The 25555-nt window shown below is 47.1% G+C and overlaps 1 protein-coding gene across 1 annotated transcript; it reads left to right on the top strand.

The window, feature by feature from the left end:
* Nucleotides 1-752: 752 nt before the first annotated feature.
* BOK (BCL2 family apoptosis regulator BOK) lies at nt 753-23003 on the top strand. Its single transcript, XM_065673801.1, has 5 exons — nt 753-1036; nt 1814-2152; nt 5999-6127; nt 13939-14102; nt 19754-23003. Exons 2-5 carry the CDS (start codon nt 1930-1932, stop codon nt 19877-19879), a joined length of 642 nt encoding a protein of 213 aa, XP_065529873.1. The 5' UTR covers nt 753-1036; nt 1814-1929; the 3' UTR covers nt 19880-23003.
* The last annotated feature ends 2552 nt before the right edge of the window (nt 23004-25555 follow it).

Raw genomic sequence — 25555 nt, 5'->3', positions numbered from 1 at the left:
GGTGTGCTTGACTCTTTCTTTTCTCAAAGGTGACAAGCAAGAGGTGACAAGAGTTACTTCTTGCTTCTGACCTCCTTTTGGAAAGGCTGTAATTTGAACATGCCAGGTACCCAGTTGTTAGTGTACGCATTGTTATTTGTTGGGGAGAATTTGTATCTGGGCTGGTATCATTTCTTGTCTTCAGGAAACTTCTATTTCTAAAACTACTTCTTGTGTTTTCCTTAAACTTTGTATGTTAGCTTTCTTAAAACACTGAGATGTTACAGACATGTTCCTGCAAAGCACTTCGTCCTGGGCAAACTACTCCCCCTTCGTTAGCCAGACTACCCATAGTTTGGGGGAATACAGGCACCACTTGCTTCAGCCCCAGGCTGTGGCTCTTTGTTAATCATCTCATTTCTACTGAACTGGTGTGATTAGCCCACTGCTGAAGTATGACAACCTGCAGTTCCCCGGCGTGGCTACTGTATGAAAAGGACCAGCCAGCATCAGCTCTGGAAAAGCCACCGTAGGAATTCACCGGGAGCTATTCCTGTTTCAGCAGGGCATTCCTCGCTGTCTGTTACATGGGACAGGACAACCTCGCCCAGAAATTATTCTCCTGCCCTGACCCCGAAGATGAGCCCTTGAACAAAGCCTTTGTGCGCTGGCAGTAGAACCTCCTTAAGAGAGAAGAAAGGGGAGGAGAAAGCGTGGCTCCCTGGCTATAGCTACTCCACCTCCCGGTTATTTCATCTTCCTTACAAGGCCAAAGCTAGCAGCTTTCCTCTGCGCCTGGGTGCCTCAAAAGCAGCAGAGCAAGCCCGGAGGATCCCGGTGGAGTGCAGTGGGATGCGAGGCTGACAGGAATGGGGAAGGAAGCACTGGTGTGAGCCCTGCAGAGCGTAAGACAGAGAAGTCTGGGGCTCTACAGAGGACAAGTGTGACAGTATCCTATGAATGCTAAACCAGGTATTCATTGATGCAGATCTTTCAGAGAAGCATGACAGCAAACCCAAAAAGAAATCACTAAGGGGAGACGAGTGCAGCGTGAGAGGTAAGTGTATTTTTCATTGACAGAAACAAAAATAACTGGTTTTATTTTGTTTGAAAATCGCTGTTGTAAGTAGATGTCTAAAACTGGGGGCTGAAAAATACATTTACTAACAACTGAATAAAACCAGTCTGACTCTGACTTCAGAGGCAGCGCTGGGTAAAAAACTCCAATCAACAAATGAATCCAGGTGCCTCTGAAAATTCTTTTTCTCTTTAGGTATTTGCACATTAAAACTTCTTTAAAATCTGCTTTTGTTTGCTCTCTCTGCTTTGCCAGAGGTTTTTGAGAAACAGTATGCATGTTGCAGATGCTCCTGTGCCCTTGTTCTTGCAATAGGGCATTTCTTCAGAAAGATCCATGACCTACTGAGCTGGAATTCTGACATCTGGTTGAGGTTACCAGAGCTGGTATTTGGGATTCAGGGTTTGGTTTTTTTCCAGTTTAATTGAAACAAGCTGAGATTGTCTACATGTTCTGCGAATTGCTTCCACGCTCTGACCATCAGTCTCTCTGAAGGGTAATTCCAGGACTGCTGAATCTGAACTGGGAAAGAAGAAACACCTTGACAGTTCAAAACTCAGCCCCTCTGTGGGTCATGCTGCCAGTGAGAGTGGCTGAAAGACGGAAGACTTTGCCCCTTGTCTGTAAGATGCACTGAGACAGATGTTTAGCAAATATGACACTACTTTCTTTAGCATAACTGTAAGGTGCAATACCTGGGGTTTTGATTTACATCTTGGCAACACTAGAGGACTCACAGATTCTTCTATTCACCAGGTGAAATGAGACCGAGAGACCAGAGGATCACTACACAGCTCCTGCGGATTCTCATCTAAGGCACCAGCTCAGCCTTCCAGCAAGTGTATGTGGAGGTGCGGGTTGAGCAGCCAAGGATGGAAGTGCTACGCCGTTCCTCAGTCTTTGCTGCAGAGGTGATGGAGGTTTTTGACAGGTCTCCCACTGACAAGGAGCTTGTGTCCCAGGCCAAGGCTCTCTGCAGAGACTACATCAATTCCAGGCTAATTCGAGCAGGTGTCAGCTGGAGCAAACCTGAGTACAATGCACCAGTGCCTGGCGGTAAGCTGGCCGAGGTGTCCACCATACTGCTGCGACTGGGTAAGTGCCTGCAGGTATGGGTGGGAACTGAAACTATATGGAGCAATTCAGACCAGGTTTCTGGAACTGAGGAGTGCCAAGAGGCTTTTCATGTTGATGATACAGAGGGTTTTCTTCTCTGCTTTGGGCATTTAGATTTTGTTTCAGTCATATTCCCTAAACAGCTCTTTTACTTACATCTTATCAGTCCCTTGGAGCACAGCTCAGTGCAGTGCTTCTGCAGAGCTACTTTTTTCTAAGGACTTGGAACAACTTAAAAGCATGATGCAGTCCAATAAAGCCCAACAGCAAACTAATTTTATCTGCACAAGACTCCAGCTGTGAAACAGTTCTCACAGTAGTTGCAGGAGTCTTTCTCAGCTTGGCACTTTATCAGGTCTTGCAGGGTTTTCTCCAGATGTGACTTTTCTGTCATGGTGCAACCCAAACTTCCATCTAGTAGAGTTCTGCTACCTCTGGACTTGGGGCTTCATCAGTTGCTTGCCCAGATGCAAGGTGTACTTGCTTAGACCATATAAGTTGGAGATCTTGCAAAAGCTGCTTCTCAATGACAGTATGATGACAGTGTGCTTAATTTTCCTCTGCCTGCCTTAATCATGTAGCAAAACATGAGTTTTCTTGCTTCTTCTTGGAGTTGGCTGATGCTGCCTGTCATACACTGCCCAAACTTTCCAGCCCTCATCATGACTGCCAGGGTGCAGGAGGAGCAATTTGAAGGTTGTGCCTGTAGGCTGCTACCTGAAGACATACTCTGGAGTTGTGCTTGCAACAACAGCGCCTACTAAATACTGACAGTTGCCTGGCCTTTTGCTATAGGTTTTTAGCCTCCTGCATACTCAAGTCTAGCTGTTTGTCTTTCAGCATGCTGACACCCTCATTCTCAGAAGCTGCTTCTGACATCCCTCTTTGCCTGCAGGCTAGTACATTAGTTCACATCTGGCTTGGAAACTACCACTAGCATTTGCATCTGATTTAATCACGCTGAAGTTCAAATAAGTCTGGTGAAGTAATCTTTAGCTGGGCTTAACAAACTCAGGATCAGGCTGGTCTCCCTGCTTTCTCCCCTTTCTTAGTGACTTCTTTTTCATTTATTCTTTTCCACTTTTTCTCTCCTATGCTGAGCTCACTTCTGGTTTTGTTTCCAGTGGTTGTTTGGTCTTTGGAGTTTTTTTGTTCTTCTGTCAATCTTACTGCCTCTTTGAACTCCATTTCTTCTCTGCCTGGGTTGGGGGTTGAGATCTGTTTGCACAGATCTTCTGTGGGTGGCCAGGAACATGTTAAAGGGCAAGCAGGTGGCAGACTGCCTCTGAAGGCGTCTTCTGGGTGACTCTCCTGTTACTTACTTGTGTCCAGATGGAAAGATTTGGCTGACAGTCCCAGGAACTTGGCACCTTCTCTGACAAATCTGTTTGTGGTACTCATGCAACAAGAAGGGTGAGCAGTCCTTCTTGTTAGGATGAAGAGTTGTTTTCATCCTGTTTGTTCAGAAGCTCTGCCTGCCACACGGCCTGTGGCTTTCTTTTCCCCATCGCTGCTATAACCATTACAAGTCCAAGTAGTACCCAGCCACCTGCCAGGAATGGTAGTGCTTAGCTGCTTGCTAAGCAGCACAACGAGCCAGGCTAGTTTTTGCTCAGTGATAGTGCTGAGAAGCCCATGGAGGTGAGAAGTTGGAGTATTTCCTAGCCCTCTTGAACACAAAGAGTCTGATGAACTGGCTGGTGGGTGAGCAGAGGTGCTGGGCACAGGTGATGCAGTTGCAGTCTTGGGGAACAAGAGCTCATCAGCTCAGTGAGGCTTAGCAGCTAACTGATGCAATTGAGTCAGAGGTGGTAAAACTTAACGGTATGGCCAAAGAGATACCCCAGACCAACCTGCCATAGGTGTCAGAGGTATGGTTTATTTGAATGTCTTTCTCCTCTGGCTAAGGCCCAGACAAGTGCCCTTTTACCGTTGAACTGAGCTTCTGCATGTGAGAATTGTGACTGCTGTCCTGCCTGTTCCTCCATAGCTCCTGGAGGAACAAGGAGAAGCACCGAAATTGCTCTGGATGTCGCAAAGTGTACAGTCGGGCACTGGAACATGGGCACCAAGGACTGCCACCAATGTAAGGTGCTGCTGGAGAGGACCTGCAGCTGGCTGGGCAAGCAGTCTCCCTTGACTTGGGACTGCTTTCCAAGTGCTTTTCTTCAGTCAGTGCTCTTGCCTGCCCTGTGCATTGCTTCAGGGCAGGGCCCGCTTTAACAACACATGTGCCTCCAACCAAAACCTGATCTCATCTGTGGCCTCCAGGCACTGCTTGTTAAAAACTGTAACGGTGGCAGGCTACCAAGTGCTGATCCCACCCTCCCATGCCTCCATCTCCACTAACCACAGGCAGTGCTAGCCCTGTTTCCTTACATTTACCAGGAAGCCTGTGTGCTCCCTGCAAGAGAAAACAGCTGTTGAGTAATGCAGCTAAGGTTTTCCTGTATTAGGGCTGACCATATGTTGGCAGGGTTTCCTCTTGCCATCAGATTGTGTGAGACAATCCCACATTCACAAAGGGCCTGGAGAGCTCGTCTGTGGTATTCAGTAGAGCTCGTCTTTGCCTGTGCTGTGCTGAGTGCCAGCTAAATGATTTAAGGATCAGTAGCTCATGACTCTGTAACAAGCTCCTGGTTGGGGTGGCATCTTCCTTTTCAGTTCCCACAAAACTGATACTTTCAGGAGGATCAGTCTGCCATCTGACTGGGGCAAGCCATCTGGGTCTTGCAGCAGGATGTAAGGCTGTTGTGCCAGATTTCCTCTTCCCTGGGTGAAGGCCATAAAGTGTCCTTCTAAATCCAGATAGGACTCTCCATTTGAAAAGGGCCTTGGTCCCATGCAGTGTATGCATTGTGTTGTGCTCCTACGGCAGCTGTGCAACCCTCATTGAATATCTGTGAATGCCAATAGACAGATAAATCCATTGGAATGGATTTATATATATATAATATATATATATATATATGTAATGGGCTTTATTAATTCTACTGCTGAAAAACTGTTTTGCCACAGAGGATAAGTTTCACTGCTGTTGCCCATGCTCCATAGCTCAAACCTGTAGGAGGAGTTTCTCTGCTTGTCCTTGGTATTCCCATCTTCATCTTCAAGCCAGCCTAACACCTCCAAACATTTCCCAGCTGGAGAAAAACAACCTGGAAGTGAAAGCATGTGTCTCTGTGTGTCGGCAGCCTTGTTGCTGAGGAGTGAGCCAGGCAAAAGAGCATCTCTTTAACCATTTGGAGGAGAGAAAGACAAGATTGTCACTCAGTGCCTGTGTGAGAGGAAAACAGCCGAGCTGATAGCCTCTGTACAATTATTGTCGTGCAGCTCTGGGTGGATCTTTGACTTTCATCATCCTCCAGCATTTTTGAGTCACTCTCATCTTGATGCTTTTTGTACAAGTCTGATGGGGTGTTGAGAAAGGGTGTATCTCTCAAAAGCTTACATAGATGTATGTGCCTCCTTTCCACTTCCAAAGCAAAACCATCTTTTTTCTTATCTGAGGCCTGTCTCCTGCACTGGAGGAAAGTCAGGCAGCAGGGAAACGTAATTTATAATTGGGGATTACTGCAGCTACACCACCTGTGTAGGGCTACTGCCTGTCCCCCAAGCACAGGGGATGTTAGGAGAGCAGGCTGCAGGTAGCAGCGGTTGCATTTAAATGACCCTAGGCTCTCTGCTGCCTGCTTAAACTAAGGTGGATGTGGGGTTAAGTCTTTTTGGCTGAAGGGATATGTGAGGTGGCCCCAGCTGTAATTCCTACGTGGTGAAAGCAGGACTTGGTGTTCCGCATGTTGACTCCTGACCATTTGTTTCCAGGAGATGAGCTGGAATACATTCGCCCCAACGTCTACCGGAATATCGCCCGCCAACTGAACATCTCCCTGCACTCGGAGACAGTGGTGACAGATGCCTTCCTGGCAGTGGCAGCACAGATTTTCACCGCAGGTACCGTGCCCTGACAGATACGCAGACAGGGCTGGGTGGAAGGGAACAGGATGGAGCCACCTCTCTCAGAGAAGGCATGTTTCTGGGATAGCCTGCAAGGTGGGGCCTGGTTTCTGAGAGGGCAGTTTGGCAATGTGCCTTGCTTTAATGATTTAATGACAGCTCCACTATGCTCTGTTGTTCTGGCAGGGAAATGCCCTGTTTTATTATATCCTCCTGGGTGGTTCTCGCTCATTCTAGAAGGCATCTCCTGCCCTTCCTTGTTAGGAGGTGGTGTTACCTTATTGCACAGGGAGGCCACTCATTCCAACCTCCTTTGCTCATCATTGGCAACAGAAGATTCATTACATGGGAGTCTCCCTTGTTCCAGCTCACACTGCTGATGCTAGGAGCCAGAACCAACTCATCACAAGGGAGTTCCTCTCTTTCTGGCTTCCTTTCCCACAGCAACAGCCAGAACTGCAATGAGCCTGCTGCTTCCAGTTGCTGCTTCTGCTTTCTGACACCCAGAGGGTCCTGGCCCTCAAGGCCAGCTGTTCCAGATGAGCATGTGCTTTGTCTTTCTTGCTGTTTAGATGTGAATGTTCTTCTGCGTCTGTTTGACTGGTGTCAGAGATGATTGGCAAAAGCAAGGACACACTCTGTGCCGTGTTCTTGCAAGGGAACCTCAGTCTGCCCTGAAAGCAGTCCCTGCCTGTCATTGGGAATGCAGTTGGTGGGAATCAAAGGAAGAGAAACATTTTACATGGAGATTTATGTCATGCAAGTCCTGACATGGTTTTTATACTTTCTGCAATGTCTTATTGTCTGTGGAAGGGACAATAGATGTTAGAGACTGGAAACTAAACAAAACAAAAAACCAAAGAGAGCTACTTGCAACAGGATAGTAGTGTGAAAGGACTGGATCCAGTGACATTGATGTGGTAAGTGTCATTGGAAGCACTGATTCTTGTACTTTGGGAGTAGCTGCTACAGGATAGAAGTCCAGGTTTTTGTTGTGCTTTCAGATAGGCTTCCTCACTCAAACCCTTTTTATCTTCACAATTAGCTATGCTTCTCTAGGAGGATGAACTGTATGGGAACCACTGACAGCCTGGAGAAGCCCTGAGATGCCACCCTGGCTTTCAGACCTAAAGTATGTTGTGGTGGAGAGCACAGATCCTTTCCCGAATCACAACAGATAACAAAATAGATCTCTGAGAGGGACTGCTCAAGCAGGGCTCCTGGCAGGTTGAGCAGGGCAGATTTCCTCCCTGGATCAGCAAAATTGATGCTGTCTCATAGGAAATGTATGGAATTGAATTCTGTGGCTAGCACTGCAGCCCTGGGCATTCTTTCAGAGCATGCCTGGAATGCAGATAGCCTTTGTGTTGGGCTGGCTTGGGAGGCTCTGTGGGCCTGGAAAGCAAGAGCTGGGCAAGTATGTCAGGAATGTCTGAGTGTGGCTGTGTTCAAAGTGCAGGTGCCCTGTCTTTGTCACTTAGAGCTGAGCTTCACTTGCATCAAGGCTTGCAGAAAAATGGAGGTCAAGTTCGCAGGCTTGGGTATTTGCATTGCAAGTAAGCAGGTTATCTTCTTGGATGACTATAGCTGACTACAGGACTGGCCCACCTCCAAAGCTGAAGTGACAGGGAATTAAGCCAGAAAGGTGGATGGCTGTGGGTGGAGCAGACTGCATGCTGCTACGCTGCAAAAACACGATGCTCGGGAGAAGACCCTGCTGGCTCCTGGGATTCCTGCTCTCACCAATGTATACCGACGCATTCATTCACAGCTGCATTTTTTCTGTGTGTGCTCTTAGAATCATAGAATCATTTAGATTAGAAAAGACCTTTAAGATCATCAAGTCCAACAGTTAAACCAGCACTTGCAAATTTCACCACTAAACCGTGTCCGTAAGTACCACATCTATAAGTCTTTTAAATACTCCTGGGAATTAGGACCCCACCACTTCCATAGACAGTCTGTTTCAGTGCTTGACAACACTTGCAGTGAAGAAATCTTGCCTAACATCCACTCTAAACCTCCCCTGGCACAACTTGTCCTCTTGTCCTACTGCATTTTACGTGGGAGAAGAGACTGACACCACCTCGCTACAACCTCCTTTCACGTAGTTGTAGACAGCAATAAGGTCTGCTCTGAGCTTCCTTGCCCAGGTTAAACACACCCATTTCCCTCAGCTGCTCCTCATAAGAGCTGTTCTCTAGAAGAAGTTGCTCTTCAACTTAGCGCAGGAGTCAAGTGCAAAGTGTGGATGGTTTAAAAAGGTTTTGTTGAATGTAAAGCTACAAATTGTAACTCTTGATTCTAAAGTTGGGGGTTTCAGACCAGTAAGAGCAGGATCTGGACTCAGCCCTTTGAGGCTGCAGATGATAGAGACTTTGGGAACACGGTAGAAGCCCAGGCTCAAGCTCTGTTGCCAGTACTGCCCCTTTGTCTGAGGACACCGTGCTGCATAAATGGGTGGCAGTTGGCTGGCTGCACAGGGGGTGGATTCAAACCCTCCCAGTGCTCTGTATGCTCCTCTTTTTCTTCTTTCCCATCTCTGCCTCAGAGCAGCTAACCTAACAGCAGGATAACCTGTGAGCGCGAGGCTGGGGTTGTGTACTCAATTGGTTTTATCAATCCACTATTGCAATTTTTCTTGCTAGAAAGCTGATGAGCTGCAGAGGGGGAGGAGTTCGCTGATTTTTAACATTCCTGGATCCCAACTGCATTCTCAAGACTCAGCGTTTAATGCTAAATCCAGCAAATCAGAGCTGGCTGTGGCAGCCAGACATTCGTTCCTGTTTTTTTCATCGTTCAGAGCAAAGAGGCTCTTATTGAGCAGAGGAAACCAGAGGCTCAAGTGCAGTCTGAGTTTTCATACCAATTACCAATGGCTAAAGCATCTCCAGCCTGGTTTTCACTGTCCAGTTTATTAAGAAAACAGCTTCACTCTGATACTGCAGTGCCCAGGCAGTCTGGGGAGCCCCATTAGTTACTCACATTGCCTTTCCAGCAATGGGAGCTGGGGAGGGGGGGTTGACTCTATGTTGCTGAAGAGCTTTTCTCCTTAATCCTTTAAATTGCCTTCTTCCACACTCTGGCCTGGTTTTGAGCCTTCACAATATAGCGCTGGCTGTGCTCGCTTCCTGTCCGCAGTCTACACCTCTCGACTAAGCACAAGTCCTAGATGGTCTAGGGACATCTGGCATCCTTTCAGGTCCCCATGCATGGGCACATTGTGCCATATTTGACTTTAGAGGAATGTCTATTCCAGTTATCTTAGGTTTGGCTTTTTTCTGGTGTAGCTTGAATCCCAGTTACATGAAGATTAACATCTGAGAATACAGGGAGAAAGTGTGCGTTTCACAGAGCCTGGTAAGGCTTAAGCTGTATTTTGCTTCCCTGTTAGTTATTGAGGGTGAAGAGAGTCCATCTGTTTGGAGACTGGTACTGCAGAAGCCAGACCTGCTTTGGATGTTGAAGGATCTGCAGCAGCATCACCTCTGGGACAATACCACTGGTTCTGGTGTGTGGTCCAAAGCTGCTCTGCAGCCAGCAGGAGACTTTCCACTGACTTTAACGGGCTTTGGATTGGGGCCTGGCTCAGCTGGCATTTACATTAGCTGTTTAAATAAATCCCAGAAGGAAGGGGTCACTTTGTGGAAAAACAGAAGTAGAAGAGGGAGATCCATTTTCCCTTCCTAAAGGAAAGAGTTTCCTCCAGTTGGTAAGAGCTGCCAGGTATGTGGGCTCTTGCAAAGCTTGTATTGGTTTGGGTGCTCATCACTTTTTAATCATGAGTGCTTGGGCTCAAGTGAACCCTGTACAAAAGGGGTGGTTCTCAGGAGAAAATGCTTTCCCCTGCAGCAGCAAATGCTGTTAGAAGTGCATCCCACGGCTTCCTCATCACTTAGGCCTTCTGAGCTGAGCTTCCTGCCTTGTGCACATTCCTCTGGGCTTCTTTCTGTCCACCAGAGGAGAGTATATTGTGTTGGCTGTATTCTCCCAGCGGTTGAAATGTAGCCCTTGATCATGTTTCTCTTAGGTCTGATTTGCAAGTTAGGCTTTGATGCTGTGTGGAGCAGGGGGAAGTTTATTTGAGTAACATTGGATAGTGCGGTGCTCTGAACACTTGTGTCTCATGGCTTCCTCAGCTCTCCCCTGGGGCAGACAAGCTCATATGCAGCAGGAACGCTTTCAAGAGCAGTCTTCTGCTAATTCACTTTTCCCCTGGGCTCGCCAGTGTTTGCATACCTCCAGCTCCATGACTGGCCTTGTGTCTGCAACTTGTATTTCCTATTTTTTAAAATGCCTTCTAAGCAACTTTTCACTTTTTCCATATCCTTTTGTTCCACGTTTGTGAGCAGATTCCTCAGAACTTTCTATGTTTTCATTGTTCCTTTCTGGGCCAGCTTTCCATTCCCTCTTTTTGTTAGCTCCTGTGCATGCTAGTCCAAACTATGGGAAGCTGCGAGTAGATCGTCTTGCTGCGTGATGAGTGCTCATTTCACCCAATGTGGATGGCAGCCAGACCTTTGAGGAATTCCGAGCAAAACAATATGTCTTCCCTGCTCATGTGCATGGGGCAGATGCAATTCCAGCTTATGCCAGGGTATGCGTCACCTAGGGTCACCCCAACCCTGGCCTGGTCATCACATTGGTCAGAGGCGCTGCCTTCTCAGTAGATTGTGCTCCTCTACCCTGCCAAGGGAGTTCTTGAGAGAGAAAAGTTAATGGAGCTGGAAAAGTGCAGATGGGGGCTGCTGTAGCTGTTCCCCTGCCCTGCCTGGGGCTGGGGGGCTGCTGGAGCCCTCCTGGGGCAGAGGAACCAGCCACAGGCATGGCCCAGCTTTGGTCTAGAGCAGCTGTTAGAGGTGTCTGCTCTTCCCTTGCTTGAGGGCTCTCCTACAACTTCCTGTGTGAACAGCAGCATAAGCTTTGCCTTCCTGCCTCAGGTGAGGAGCCCAGCCAGAGGCTGTTTCCATCTTCTGCCTCCATCAGTGGCAATAGGGGTCTCCATGCTGGGAAATCAGATTTCCTCCTCTCCCACCCCGTGACCCAGCTCTGCCAGTAACAGGAAAAGCAGATTGACAAATTGGTTTGGCCCTTATAGGAATGATCCGTAAAGAGGAGATCATGGAAAGTGACCGCTGACCCGTTCACATCTATCACTATGATGAGCATTGGCTGACGGCTTGCCCTCTTTCTGCTGTCTGTGAGAAAGGGACGGGGGCTCTGACAGTGTCCTGAGGAAGCGTTCACCTTGCACAAGTCCTGCAGGAAGCACCGCTATGCAGCAGCCTCGGCAGGGAAGCCAGAGCTGAAGGGCTTTCTCTCTGTCCTCCCTCAGAAGAGACTCCTGGACTGACACGTCTGTAGGACAAACTGCTTTCCTGTGTGTTAAGGAAATCATGGGTCTGTTGAGCCTTTGTCTTTCATAGGTTGTGGATACACTTCTGTTGGAAAGAGAAACTTGGGTTTTAAACAAAGTTAATCAAGACTACAGCTCTCTCTACCAGAGTGTCCTCAGCTCCCTGGCAGTCTTAGTGACTGCCATGTAAATACTTCAAAACCAACAGGCTTGCTTCAGATACTTAAGAAAGAGCACTGTCAGTGAGAGCTTAGGAATAAGCCAGTGAACTCTTCCCTGGAATTCTGGGTAACTCTGGTTCATGTAACTCAAGATGCAAGGAGCCATATTTCCACAGGGATGGAGAACTATACAAACTGACTTACACTAAGGCTGAGTATAAGCTGGCTGAGGCTCTGGTCCAGGAGACTGTGTTCAGCAAGAGGTAACCCGTTACAGCCTCTTTAATTGGGTGGAGATGTATTGACCTGCAACAGGACAGCCTGTTTCTTGCCAGGAGAACCCTTCTGCCTAGTATTTTCTCATGTGGTTTCATAGTCTCTTCCTGGCTTGTTCTGCTGGCTGTCATGGTGACACAATGCGAGAAAGACAGATAAACAGTGTGAATACCACATAGGCAGTGAACTTCCTGAGTGACAGCTCTGGGAAGGGACACCGCAGGACCTACTAAAACCAGAATAACAGCCAATTTAGCTATATTAGTAACTTCCTCTGATCTTGGAGATAGCGCAGGAGAAGGACAGAGCCTTACCAGAGACTGAGCTACTGCTGTTACTGTTGCTGCAAAGCTACGAAAGAACCATCTGTAAATTTTGGTCTTGCATCAGTGCAAAAGGGCTTTTTTGGAACACTGGATGGGTTTTCTTCAGTCTAACAAGCCATTGCTGTGGCTGACATTTCAATAGCTTCTCTTAGGTGTTGCTGTGAGTGTCCCATTGAGGCACTAAGTGGAAGGATTGTGGAAATGCTCATGAAATCTGTGCATATTTTCAAGGAATGTGGGGAGCTCTGCTGTGGTGTGGAGTCTGGAGTTCCATTCCAAAGAGGTGGATCAGGGTGCCTGGGGATCTGGGAGTGCAATGAACTGAAGAGAGAGACTCCTCATTTTGGCTATATTTAAGGGTTTGCTTTCTCAGCGAGGCACATCCAGTTTTGTGATTGTGTGTTTAGTCCCTCCTGGTCCTTGGATGTAGTGACTGAACAAATCTTTCCTTCCTCTCACCTCTTTTCTTTCTTGTTGCAACCCAGCAAGAAGTGATTTGTGTGGTTTTTAAATACCAAAACTTCACCTGGCTTCTGGCTACACTTGAGAGAGACCTTGGATGGATTCCATAAAGACCTAGCACTGTAAAATACTTCACAGTCTACTTATCAGATACTGCTATTCCAGATAATAAAGTAAAGGGGGAATTCAACTTCCTAGCAGATCCAAAGGAAATCCATGTGCCATTGGGCTGTGGTAGTTCTGCATGGGTGCAGAAGGGTTACATTCCCAGGTCACTGATAAAAGCCGTGAGGGACTGCTGGCTGCAGTGTTTAAGCATGGGCAGTTTATGCCCAGTGGTGTTGGCAAATTGTGAGGGAGACCCAGGGAGGGTGGCTTCTGTCCAGAACTGAGCTTGAGTGCTCATCGCTAGCCTTAACAGGAAGATGACTGCTGCTGGGACAAGTTCCATGGAGCATTCGCTGCTGGCAGGTCAGCCTAGCAGGAAGGCTGTTTTCTAGGAGATTAGATAACTGACTGACGCTCGGTCCCCACACTGCCTTCAGTGGGACAGGATGTGCAGTGTTAACAGTTATGGGCAGAGTGGCCAAATTCTTGAAGCTACCTTGTTTTCAGGTGGAGACTGAGTCGTATGCCTTGCATCAAGGAGAACACCAACCCCCTTGGCCCTGTACCTTTGCCTCCCTTTTCTGCTCTTGTGTTATGAAGAACAGACTGGAGATGCCTATGTCATGTGCTTTGCACGCCACATTGGAACAGTCTCCTCTGATCTAAAAAAACCAGGAACACTTTGTCTAAAGGGTGTTTAAGGGTTGTGCTGGTGGCAAATCCCCAGGTTGTTCAAACTCTTTGGATTCAGTCGCCTCCTGTGCATCATGTGTATGGCTGAGAGTTAATAACAATGTAAACCATGGTGGTGCACATTTTCCCTGTTCTGATGATGCCTTTGGGCTGCATTCTCCAAAGGTGTGTAACCAGTGCTGGAAGGGGGACAAACCATGTCCACATCAGATCATTTAATTCTGCTTCCCCAGGTGGAGCATTTTCCCTAGTCCTGGTACTCTAGTCCCAGATGATGGAGAGCATGCAGAACTGTGGCTGCACCTGAACTTGAAGCTGCACACATGCAGTAAGCATGTGTAATGGAGGAGAGCTGTTTCCTTTGATTATTCAAGTCCGAGCTATGTGTGCATGTCTAAAGCTGAATGACCTTTCCTCTTTTCACAGGCATAACATGGGGCAAGGTGGTGTCTCTCTATGCTGTGGCAGCTGGGCTGTCGGTGGACTGTGTGAGGCACGCTCAGCCAGCCATGGTTCACACTATCGTAGACTGCCTGGGAGAGTTTGTCCGCAAGACCTTGGTGACATGGCTGAAGAGGAGAGGAGGCTGGGTAAGAGATGCTGTCTGACCGAGCTTGCTCCCACACATGCAGGCTCGAAAATGTCCCAGCAAATGAAAGCCAGAGTACCCCCACTGCAGCTTTGAGCAGAAAAATGTTGGATGAGATTCTCTTCCACAGCCACCACTGTCCTGCTTACTCCTCTGTTGGGCTCCATCTAGCTCTTACTGCCTTCTGGTCCTGTTCTTGACAGCATCAGCTGCTTTGGTCCTCAGCTTCCTGTGTAGCTGTGCCAGATTAATTCAATCCTGACTCACCAGGGCCTGTTCTGTTCCTGACCTGCACACCTCTGGAGCTGCCAGCCGGTCCCAGCCAGAGACTGTAAAGAGGGGTCATTCTGTTGGGCAGCTCTTTTCTAGAAACTGAAAAATGCGAGGCCTGCCAACTTAGTTCCCCTTTCATCTGCTCCATGGTTCTCCAGGTCAAAGCTTAGTATATTAATGTGACTTACCACCATAAGGAATTTGAAAGGGATATTGAAACTCAGCAGTTTGTGCCATTCCCTGACCTTTAGAGTGTTCCATGAATAACTTCTTCTGAAGTAGCTCAAATTGTAGCATGCTTATGCTTTGAAGGGCGCTCATAACACCCATCCACAGTGGGAGGGCTCCTGGTCTGTCATAGGACTGCTCTGAGACGATGGGTAAAGCATGGTGCTGCTCTGCATTGGTTTGGATTCCATATCATATGGCTTTAAGCATCTGATTTCTTTGGTTCTCTCTATACCCAATGGAAAATACAATGCTCTTGTGAAGGATGGTTCAGAGTAAGAGCTTTACTTAGGTACTGTGAAATAGCCAGACACCTTTCTAGTGACCTCCCCAGGAGACCGAGCTGACTGGTTGGCTGTGTAAGTGGTTAGCGGTTGGGTAATGTAGGGATGTACCAGGGTCTTTGTGCCTTTCTGGCAGGGATATAGACTCTTCTTGGAGCAATATAACCAAAAGCACTTTGTACTGCTGGCAGATGCTGCCTGGAGCTAAATATTGCCATATGCCACCACTGAGATCACGGGACATCTTGTTCCTAAGGTATGCACTCTTTCCAGACTGAGCCACAGTTGCAAATCCCCTCCTTTCCAAGAGGTGATATTTATTCCCAAGCCATCAGGAAATAGTCGGGCTCCCAGCCCCACACAGACCAGAGAGACGTCTTTTTCCAGACTGAACATTGCTTCTCTGTGCTGAGACCCCCCAAATGTGCCTGTACCTAATTCAGTCACCCAGTTTCCCCAGGACTGAAGCCCTTTTTGATAAAGAGCAACTGGAAGAGTGGTGGTGTTCTGAATTTGGATCCTTTGCATTTGCTAAGTGTGATTGCCGCCTTAAATTGTCCTTGCCCTGTCTAAAGCTATGGGACTTTGTGTTCTCAACTGAGTCAGGGAACTGCTTGATTGGGCTGAAAAGTGACCTCTAATTTGAATGTCCTGATGTGTTTCATTTTGCATTTGCACAAATAATTGTGCTGAGGCAGGTGAAGAGGAAATCCTGGGAAAGCGACCAATTAAGTAGCACTGTTCCTGCCTTTGAAATCCCTGCCTCACTATCATTTGAGGCTTACTTTAACTGGGTACCTGTAGAGATGGTTGAAATGTATTCTCTGAAACAATTTTTCCTTTGGAAAAAATCCAGTTTCATTAAAATTGAAATGTTGCATAGGAATGCGTCTCCTCCTAGTCTCCAACTAATTTTTCCCTTTGTTTTGGTAAGACCTGCATGCTCTGATAAGTTAGCATCTTGGTTTAATTTTTGTATTACATTATTAGAATTCAAAACAGGGCATTTTGCTAGTTCCACATGGATATATTTTGAAAGTTTGTTGCATAGCAAACGAGCCACAAAACCCATCCTCAGACCAGAAGCAGTTCCTTGAAGGTGAGTAGATGAGCCCTGTCCATGGCTAGGTCCATCTGCCTGTGATCCCTCTTTGTATGGCAAGCATATTTCTATTGAAGTTGCTAAATGTATGCTGCTTCCTCTTGGGATCTGGCCCTAGGAAAGGGAAGCCAATCTCGCTGCCCCCTATCAAGCTAAGCAATTGTAAAAGCTGCTGGGTTGCACTGATTATAGCCCGTCTCCAGTACTCTTACCAGCAATTTTGGGCTGCAACAAGGAGTTATTTTCCCTCTAGAAATGAGTGGTTCCTTCAGTCTGGGGAAAAGCTGCTCATCCTCTTGCCATCTTGTGCTGTGCTTCCCTGAATGTTCCTCTTGATCCAGGCACTGCAGTGTGAAATTTCCCAGCCTTGTTTACAAATGTGCCAGACAAATCACTCTGTAGTGGGGACCCTTTCATCTGCTGGTTCGTAGTTTGTCTTGGTATGGAATCCTCCTTTCCCCTGTACACACAGCCCCCATCTCTTACGCATCAGCTCAGGCTCAGCCTGCCCAGAGGAGCCACTGTGCTCCAAGCTGTCTCACAAAAGCCACTGTGGAGACCTTGAAAAGGCATTTGAACCTCTTAGCAGCAGGTTCCCATACTACCTCCACAGGATGGAGAATGACCCTACCCCTCAAAGCCCAACCCAAAACAAACCTCTTAGGAGAAACAAGAAATGTTTCACCTTTTAAGGCACCATCTCTCCCTGGGGAGAGTTTGCAGTCTCAGTAGAAAAGAAAGGGGTTTTTTATTACTTTTTTTCAGCATCTGTTACATACGTTAGCTGCAGAGAAGAGCATGGGACTTGAACTTGTTTGAACAATTAACAGGCAAAGGTAAAACTGCCATTGCAGGAGTTTATCAGTGCCTCACAAGACTAAAAGACCTGTTTTATTTTCAGTTCCAGTGGCTTATCAGGTATGCTTTATTTGGATAACAGTAGCTGAGGCAGTTGTTAAATAGCTGAGCAATTTTGTTTATCTAAGCAAGCACAATGCAAATTTGTTAAGTGCTTCTGACTGCAGCTCCTCTTGATTAACCGCAGAGAGTTCATTGCCTTTAGTAGGGAGTCCACGCTTTCACATCTGGAAATCAACCTTCTGCAGCTATAATCAACCCAGTGTGCATATTTGGGCCTTGTACTGGTTCACATGAGGCACTTAAACCTTTTAGAGCTTAGGTTTATTATTGTTCAGCTGCTTTAACATCTAAATACATGTTCAGGCTGGTTACCTGCACATTATGCCTTCTCTTGACTAAAGAGACAGCTTGACACAGCTGCATTTTAAATATGACATGGTGCAGGTCCCTAAAATCAGGTAGGCTGAATCAGATCAGACTGTTTTCAAATGCAAACAGGGTGACTTTGCTAAGACATCACTGAAAGCACTTAGGCAGACCCATCTTACTTCCCTCCACATTTCCTCCTGTCACCCTGTTTCTGCCCATCCCTTCATGCCTGTATTCATTCCTCCTGCTGTCTCCACTTCTCAGTTCTTTGTGGGTTCAGCATCTCCTAGTGATCCCTGAAGAACAGCAGTGCAGGGTGATTCAGCATGCCAGCCATTCAGACTTCCATGTGTGAAATGCAAGGAAATGTGTAGGAGACCAGCCTCAAGACTGCTGTCAACAGACCTTTGGTCTGAAGATCATGGGGGAGTCGGTTAATGCAGCTGTACTCACTACCCGGGCATGAGGATTTGTCCCCTAGGTCACCTTTTGTTTTCTTCTGGTTATTACCAAGGTTGGTGAGGTGAGGCTCACCCATGTCTCAAACACAGGCAGAAATACTGGTAAAGATTATTGTATTTGGTAGCTCTTGTGTCCTGTTCTACAGGAGGAACATCTCAGGGTTGAGAGTGTGACTTCCCCCTGCTTGGTCAATGAGAGACCTGTGTCAGAAGGCAAACTTGGAAAACCCCTGAGCTAAGCCTGTAAAGAAAAAGCTGTTTGCCCCCTTCCAACCCGATTCTTGATCACATTTGCCACCCAAAAGGCATTTTTGAAAGCTGTTAAGCGGATGTGCTAGTGGAGCACCCTCTGTTACAGAGCTACAGTCCATCTGTCTCCTTGTGCTAGCCTGAAGTTTAACCAAACTCAGTTATATCGCTGAAGGAACTTTGTTTCCCCCACCAGAAGATGCAATTTTCTATCTACCTCTGTCCCGTTTGCTTTACCCTCCAGATATTTTCCACCTTCTCTTCCCAATGCCAGCTGAGATCCTGTCTTCATGAATTTGCTGGATTGTTTTCACTTTTATTCATTGCAGGCCAGCTTCTGTTCTTGTTAATACTTGAAGCCAGCTGCCCAAGCGATCTTTAAATCTGGCCCACGTGTCTGGGAGGCATCTCTGCCAGCACACATATTTCCACAAACAAAGCTTGCATTGCTTTAGATTTAAATTGGGGGTTGGCTTGCTTGAACGAATTCCAAATAACACATTAAGGGAAGAGAAAAAGTGCAAGCAACTTGAGCTGATATTAAACAGGACAACCTCTGGGAAGTATCTTACTTTACAGAAAAGGGTGGGAATGCTGATACTGCCAAGCCTTCCTAGCTCTTTTGAAAAGGGAATAAAAGTTTCTCTTATTGAGCTATTCTAAATGGAAAATGCTTGACAATCTTGCTGTAGCATTTCTTTTCCCAGGGGTGAAGAAAGGGGATATTTAATTTTGTTGATGCAGAATGAGGAAAGTGTGTTTTGTAGTGCCCTTGAGCCCAATTTTATAACTCACAGTGGAAGGGAAGTGGAGGGAAGGGATACCATCCAGAGGGACCTTGACACACTTGTGAGGTGGGCTGATGCCAACCTTATGAAGTTCAACCATGACAAGTGCAAGGTCCTACACCTGCGTCGGAGCAATCCCAGGCACAGCTACAGACTGGGCAAAGAAGAGATCCAGAGCGGCCCTGCAGAGAAGGACTTGCGGGTGCTGGTCGATGAGAAAATGAACATGAGCCGGCTGCAGTGTGCGCTCGCAGCCCAGAAAGCCAACCGTATCCTGGGCTGCATCAAAAGGAGCATGACCAGCAGGTCGAAGGAGGTGATCCTGCCCCTCTACTCTGCTCTTGTGAGACCTCACCTGGAGTATTGTGTGCAGTTCTGGTGTCCTCAACATAAAAAGGACATGGAACTGCTGGAACAAGTCCAGAGGAGGGCCACGAGGATGATCAGGGACTGGAGCACCTCCCGTATGAAGACAGGCTGAGAAAGTTGGGGCTGTTCAGCCTGGAGAAGAGAAGGCTGCATGGAGACCTCATAGCAGCCTTCCAGTACCTGAAGGGGGCCTATAGGGATGCTGGGGAGGGACTCTTCGTCAGGGACTGTAGTGACAGGACAAGGGGTAATGGGTTAAAACTTAAACAGGGGAAGTTTAGATTGGATATAAGGAGGAAATTCTTTCCTGTTAGGGTGGTGAGGCACTGGAATGGGTTGCCCAGGGAGGTTGTGAGTGCTCCATCCCTGGCAGTGTTCAAGGCCAGGTTGAATGAAGCCTTGTGTGGGATGGTTTAGTGTGAGGTGTCCCTGCCCATGGCAGGGGTTTGGAACTAAATGATCTTAAGGTCCTTTCCAACCCTAACTATTCTATGATTCTATGATTCTATGAAGTGTCAGAGCAAGCATTTGTGTTGCTGACAGTGTGACACAGAGGATCTGCAGCAGTGAGGGTGAGGTGTTGTGGGTTGGAGGGCCAGGAGAATCTGCCCTGGTGGCTGAGGTGGTTCGAGGCATCTCTCTGACGATCTCTGTTCCCTCCCCTATAGGCAGATATCACAAAATGCGTGGTGAACACTGACCCCAGCCTCCGCTCCCACTGGCTCGTGTCCGCTGTTTGCAGCTTTGGTCACTTCCTCAAGGCTATCTTCTTCGTCCTGCTGCCTGAGAGATGAGCTCGAGTCATCAAGTGCAGCCCCCCTGCCCCATCTCCTCCCCCACTCCAGAAGCAGCGGTAATGCCAGTCTCTGAAGAGGAGGAAGAGAAGACCCGTGTCAGACAGAAGGCTTGTTCTCCTCTCCCTTCAGCTGGGAGCAAGTGACCAACCACAGTCTCCTTGTTGCACCCACAGGAGAGACCCTCACCATTAATCCTTTCAAGAGTCTTGTTTGCCTGGGGGACTTGTTTGTGTGGCGTGGACATTGCCAGTCCCCGGGCACGCTGATTGCAGCTGTGTGCAGCATGGACTGTCTGACATCTGTGTCTTACGGCTGTGTTCCATGCTTACGCTAGTGCCAGGCAGAGGGGAGGAGGAAGGGGGTACTATCTGAAATGGGTTAGATAAAAGGAGGACAGAGATCCTCCTTCTCTCCATGTGATTCTCCTTTCAGTCGTCAGACTTGCCTTGCATCAATTCTTGTTACTTTTGTGCTTAAACTCTATCTCCTTCTTTATACCTGACTCTGACTTGCTGGGCTCTGTCCCCAGCATGGCACGGTGGAGGGGATAATGCAGCTGTGGGGTTTTATTGTGATTGAAAACAAGCATACTGTCATCAGATGCTTGTTCCTGGCATATTCTGGAAATGGGACTGCGTGAAGGGCAGTTGCATGGGATGCAGTTTGCAGTGTGTTTCCTCGATCCCTCTTGGTGTGCACATGCTGTTTCAAACAGGAGAGCAAGGAGCAATGCCTTCAAGCAACAACTTGGGATTGCATTTCATAATGAAGAAAAAATGATTTCTCCACTGGGGTTTTGTCAGAGCTAAGCATGTGAGTAGGAAAGGCTGGGGAGCATGGGCAGGAATTAGGGAAGCAGTAAGTGATGTTTAAGTTGTGAAAGGGGAAAGCTGTGTCAAGTGTAGCTGGTTTATGTTTCTCCATAAATGTCTTCAGAAGCACAACTCGCAGTCGTTTGTGTGGCAAACAATAAAAGAAAATAGGTGGTGTTTCACTATTGCAAAGGGTATTGTATTTGTTTCCAAAGTTAAAAATTCCAAAAAAGGCCAGAGCAGTGCAGAGACAAACACTCAGGCCATGCTAAAAATACTCCAGCTTTTCCCCTGGTAGAACATGTTAACGTGTTAAAACTACAACTCGCCTGGTTCATGACAGAAGTTTAACCCGTGTTGTTACATGTCAGAAACATGGTGTTTTCACTGACAATATCGAGGCCCTGCTTCTGTTGGCAAGGCAAGGCAGTGGAGACTCTTCTCTGCCAAAGCCTCACAACAAGACACGCAGCAAGGTGCCTTGCTCCCAGGAGCGTGGTGCTGCGGAAGAACTCTGCTCTGGCTTGAGCACGTGTTGCATTAGAGGAGGTTTTGCTGTTTGGTGTTTTCAAATGCCGATTTCCCTCCCGCAACCCGTGTTTAGAGGGGCTTCACTCTTTCTGTTCAGAAGTGACAAATGGGTTCGAGAATAAAGCAAAGCCTTTACTTTTCAGTTATGCCTGTGCAACAGGTTTCTGCTAGCAAGTACCATGCTGTGCTCTGACCAACAGAACACTGGCAGAGGATATGTAGGTGGTTATACCCTTGCACGGTCCTAAAGCTATTCTTTTAACTGGTCTAGCCTTTTGCACTTCTTCTGATGCTTTGACATATGGGTACCAGGCCCAGTGAAGGCTGCTTTACCTGCTCAGTCCACTTATTCAGTAGAAAAGTAAGTCTTGTGGAGCAAAACCCTGGGAAGAGAACCTCTGCCTGTCCCCAGTCCGCCAGCAAAAACCCTCCCTGCGAAGGAAAAAGCTTCCTGTTCTGTATCAAAGCAGCCTTCTGCCTTTGACAGTGCCTAGGCAGATTTTGGCTGCACTAATAAAAAGGGGGGTGGTGGGGCTTACACTGACAAAGTTCCCAGTGTGGGTGCAGCTGGTGGTGCCCCGGGGTTGGTACATTTTTGTGTGTAAAGCTTGCAGCAGTTGCCCAGCTAAAATCAAATTGCCAAAGGATTATCTTATTTTTTCCTTCCTGGTGTAATTATATTAAGGTTTTTGCTGGCACCTCTCCCACTTGGGATTTTCCTCCTTATATTCGTGATAGATCTGGCTATGAAAACTTAGACCAGGTATAGCATATGTATGAAGTAAACTAATTGTGCTTTGAGCAGTGTGGAAAGGATCCCCTCTGGTCTGCATTAGATGCAGTAAAAGCCGCATATAGTTCATCGCAGGGGGATGCAGCTTTGTTGTCTTAAAGGAGCTTATGGAAAAGCAGACTTTGGATTTCTGGAAATACCCTAGTGGTGTGTAGACTTTGCCTTGGACAGCCTCACAGCTCATAAAGTCCAGCTTGCCTTATCATGCCTAGTGTTTTATGAAGTGAGTTAATGGAGCTAGCACAGTTGGACACTGGGACTGTCAGGACCTTTCTCTATTTAGATGCTGTTTTGAAATGTCATACTTGAGACTGTGACTGCTTTTTCAGTAAACAAGTGACATCAGAGGCACCATTAAGGAGCACAAAGAGTTAAATGCACCAATTAAATGGATTTAATGAAAAGATAATGATAAGCCAAATAAAGCAGCATTGCTGGAAAGGAATGTGTGTGGGTGGGAAGGGGTTTATGGAAGCAGCAGACAGAGACTCCGTCTGGAAACTTGATAATGAAGAGGTGGTGGAGCTCCAGACAAATGGGTTGCAGACTTCTCTGGATCTTGCCTTGCTTCTTGCATTTGCTAGTCCCTGCAACTTGCTCAGCAGCGTGGTGTTCATCTTAGACTTAATGTTAAACCAGGATGGTACTTCTGCCCTTCTTGCTCCTTCTGTGATAACCACAGCGGCACCAGTCCTGCTACCAAAATAAACAGCAAACAAAATTGCACACCCCGCTGTGCATTTGGGAAGCAAGCAACAGTCTTGAGCTTGATTCAGCCAAGTATTTATGCTGCCTTCAGTTTCAGTTGTAATGTTTAAGCATTTCAGAGTACTTCCAGAGGTCCTTCACAGTCTCGACAGCTCTGCGGCTCTGTGATTTTTCTTTTCCCTCTGCTCTTTTTGCCAGTCCTACCTGATGGGAGACATCAGGGTTGCCTGTTTATCACCCCAATAAACATTTTCTTTTTATATGATTGATGAAGGTCCTAGGAGTGTGTCTGATTTATTTAGCTGTTAAAGAAAACCAAGAATGTAAGTACCGAGGTTAGTACTGTTATGCTGCTTCATACTGAAAGCCTGTCTGTTATCTTCCAGCACCAGAAACTGAAAACCCCCAAACTAACCATCTCCCCTTCCCCCTCTCCCCATGTTTCCAATTATCTGCTTGAGAAAATTGCTTGTATTGAAAGTTGCCTTTATTTTTTTAAGCTGTTTTCCTCCCATTGAATGTTCCAAGTGAGACTTAGGGACACACAAACTCTCTTGGGGGGTTGCTCCCAGGCACCTTTCAGTCCACTGCCCAATTTTCCCTCCCTGGGCTAAAGGGCAGCAGTCACAACAGGGACAGGGGACAGACCTCCTCTTAGCACGAGGAAAGGTGGCTGCTGTTCACTCTGTTAGCAGCAGTTACTTGGTACATCTAAAATCAAGCCAAGGGGGAAGGTGAGGCTGTTGCAGTGGGGGTCTGGAGGAAGGATGGGAGATGCACAGGAAGTAGCGGGGAGAGGGAGAAAGGGTTAGAGATGGGGAAATGGTAACTTAAGTATTTCAGTGTATATGGAGTACTTTGCAGGTGAGAATGGCCTGTGTCTTGTTACAGCAGGGAATGTCAAGGTCAGCTAAGCCTGGAGGAACCTGAGCTTTGACACTCCTTTGTTCATGGGAGAACTTGCTCCAGTAAGGATTATTCACACACACACCCCCCACTGCCATCTTCAGTCTCGGTTTGTAACAGACCTGCATCCAGTCAACAGAAATACCTCTTTTATCAAAAAGCTAGAGAGTAGGAAAGCCATCTCAGCTTGGGTATTTCAATGACAAACATTTGAGCAATGCTTATCATGTCCTAGTCATTGCTTTAACCACAGCCTTACACTTTTCCCTTGTCAGACATTGGCAGTAGGTTCACCTTCTTCAAAGCAACTTAGAGAAACTGAAGTGGTCTCTGTCCCACTGAAGATGTCACTTGAGTTCCTGCACTGCTTTTTCTCCTGTAAATGGAAAGAAAACAATCTGTGGAGCCCTTCATTTATCAGACTTGCTATTGTTCTGCACTGCAGTATGTAACGCGGATGTCAGGGAGCAAGACCAAACTTCCTCATCTTCAAACTTGTTTAGACCCTGAGAGAAAGCTCTGCCTCTTTTATATTATTATTATTCTCCTTCTAATATGCAAAGTCTGCAAGTGTTAGGTTGTTGGGCTGGCTTTTTTGTTTTACAATTAAGCTGAATATGAAGCAGGTTTCAAGTCCCTTAAACAGCTTTCTGAAAAGATCAAGCCCTTAAGCTATTCTGAAAGCTTTGCCAAGAGACTTCTTGATGAGGCTCTTATCAGCATGTGTCTCCTTGAATTTCTTTATTGGTGTTGGTTTTATGAATCCAGAATTCATAATTTTTACAAACATAAATTTGCCCCAGATTAATTATTCTCTTAGGGCACCATGAAAACAATGCATGCTGCTAAATTAAATACAAGAAAACAGCAATTTGCTGGCAGAGTCTATAAATTTCTTCTATGTAAGTGGTTTGACAGATGGAGTTTAAATACTCCCTCAGAAAAGCCCGTAACCTCTTTAACTCTAAACATTTTGACCCACTGGGATTATGAGCCCGTAGCACAGCTAAACAGAGTGATCCTTAGCTGACCTTTACACCGTCACCCAGGACCTGGAAGTGCATTGCACATTCAAGCAGAGTCTGTGGGAAATAGAGTGCTCCTGGGTCGATCACACGACATGAGCCCATGGCCCGGCAAGGGCAGATGAAAATAAAGCTTTCCCTCTCACAGAGGGAGAAGGGGGAAAAAAGAGTGCTGGGACGGGAATTTCCAGCTTCCTTACAAGCATATTTCAGAGCTTTAGCTCCAAAGAAACTTCATCTCTTTTCTCTGCCCCTAGACCAGCGAACAGCACTAGAGCCTCTCTTCGCCACCGCTGCAGGAAGATTTGACATCTCTGCTTATGTCAAATACTGAATCTTGAAGCTAAGCTCAGAAAAAAATCACTGAAGAGATCAATCCCATTTAAAATTTCCTCTTCTGACCCTATCCTCTCAGGACCTTCACTCACACTTTTGTTAAGCTCCACTGTTAAACAAGATAAGTGTGTTTTCTACCTCCAGAACATTCCCATCCCCTCCTGGAACATGGGCTTGGTCTTGAGTCCCTTTCAGTTGACTGAATGGCAACTGTTTTGGACATGAAGGATGATGGGCAGTACTGGGGACTTTCATGGTCACTACTCTGGTGGGAGCCAGGAGGACTGGCCACTTGGAGGGATCAAGTCCTGCAGCAGGTCTCTAGGTCCCCCTGCAGAAGGTACTCCCTCACAGCCTGACATTCACCAGGCAGGAGCTGGAGTTCCTGCAGCTGGTCCCTGCGATACAGAGGCATTCTCCCAGTGCTCTTTCACACTGTTCACACTGTTCAGGTAACATAAAGCCACCCCAAAACTGAGCTCGAAGCCCTCCCAGTGTCACAGTGTCGTTTTTTCACTCCTAACATGGAGGTGTGAGTCAGTGCCTGCACAGTGACTGCCAC

This window comes from Lathamus discolor, chromosome 3 (assembly GCF_037157495.1).
Source record: "Lathamus discolor isolate bLatDis1 chromosome 3, bLatDis1.hap1, whole genome shotgun sequence".
NCBI lineage: Eukaryota > Metazoa > Chordata > Aves > Psittaciformes > Psittacidae > Lathamus > Lathamus discolor.
Note: the sequence above shows the minus strand (reverse complement) of the source record. Positions and strands in the feature narration are given on the sequence as shown.

Excerpts from the sequence above, each read along its gene's own strand:
- BOK (XM_065673801.1), top strand. The coding sequence starts at position 1,930 with ATGGAAGTGCTACGCCGTTCCTCAGTCTTTGCTGCAGAGGTGATGGAG. Across the intron at positions 2,153-5,998 it reads CACCATACTGCTGCGACTGG|GAGATGAGCTGGAATACATT; the intron begins GTAAGTGCCTGC and ends ATTTGTTTCCAG. Across the intron at positions 6,128-13,938 it reads AGCACAGATTTTCACCGCAG|GCATAACATGGGGCAAGGTG; the intron begins GTACCGTGCCCT and ends CTCTTTTCACAG.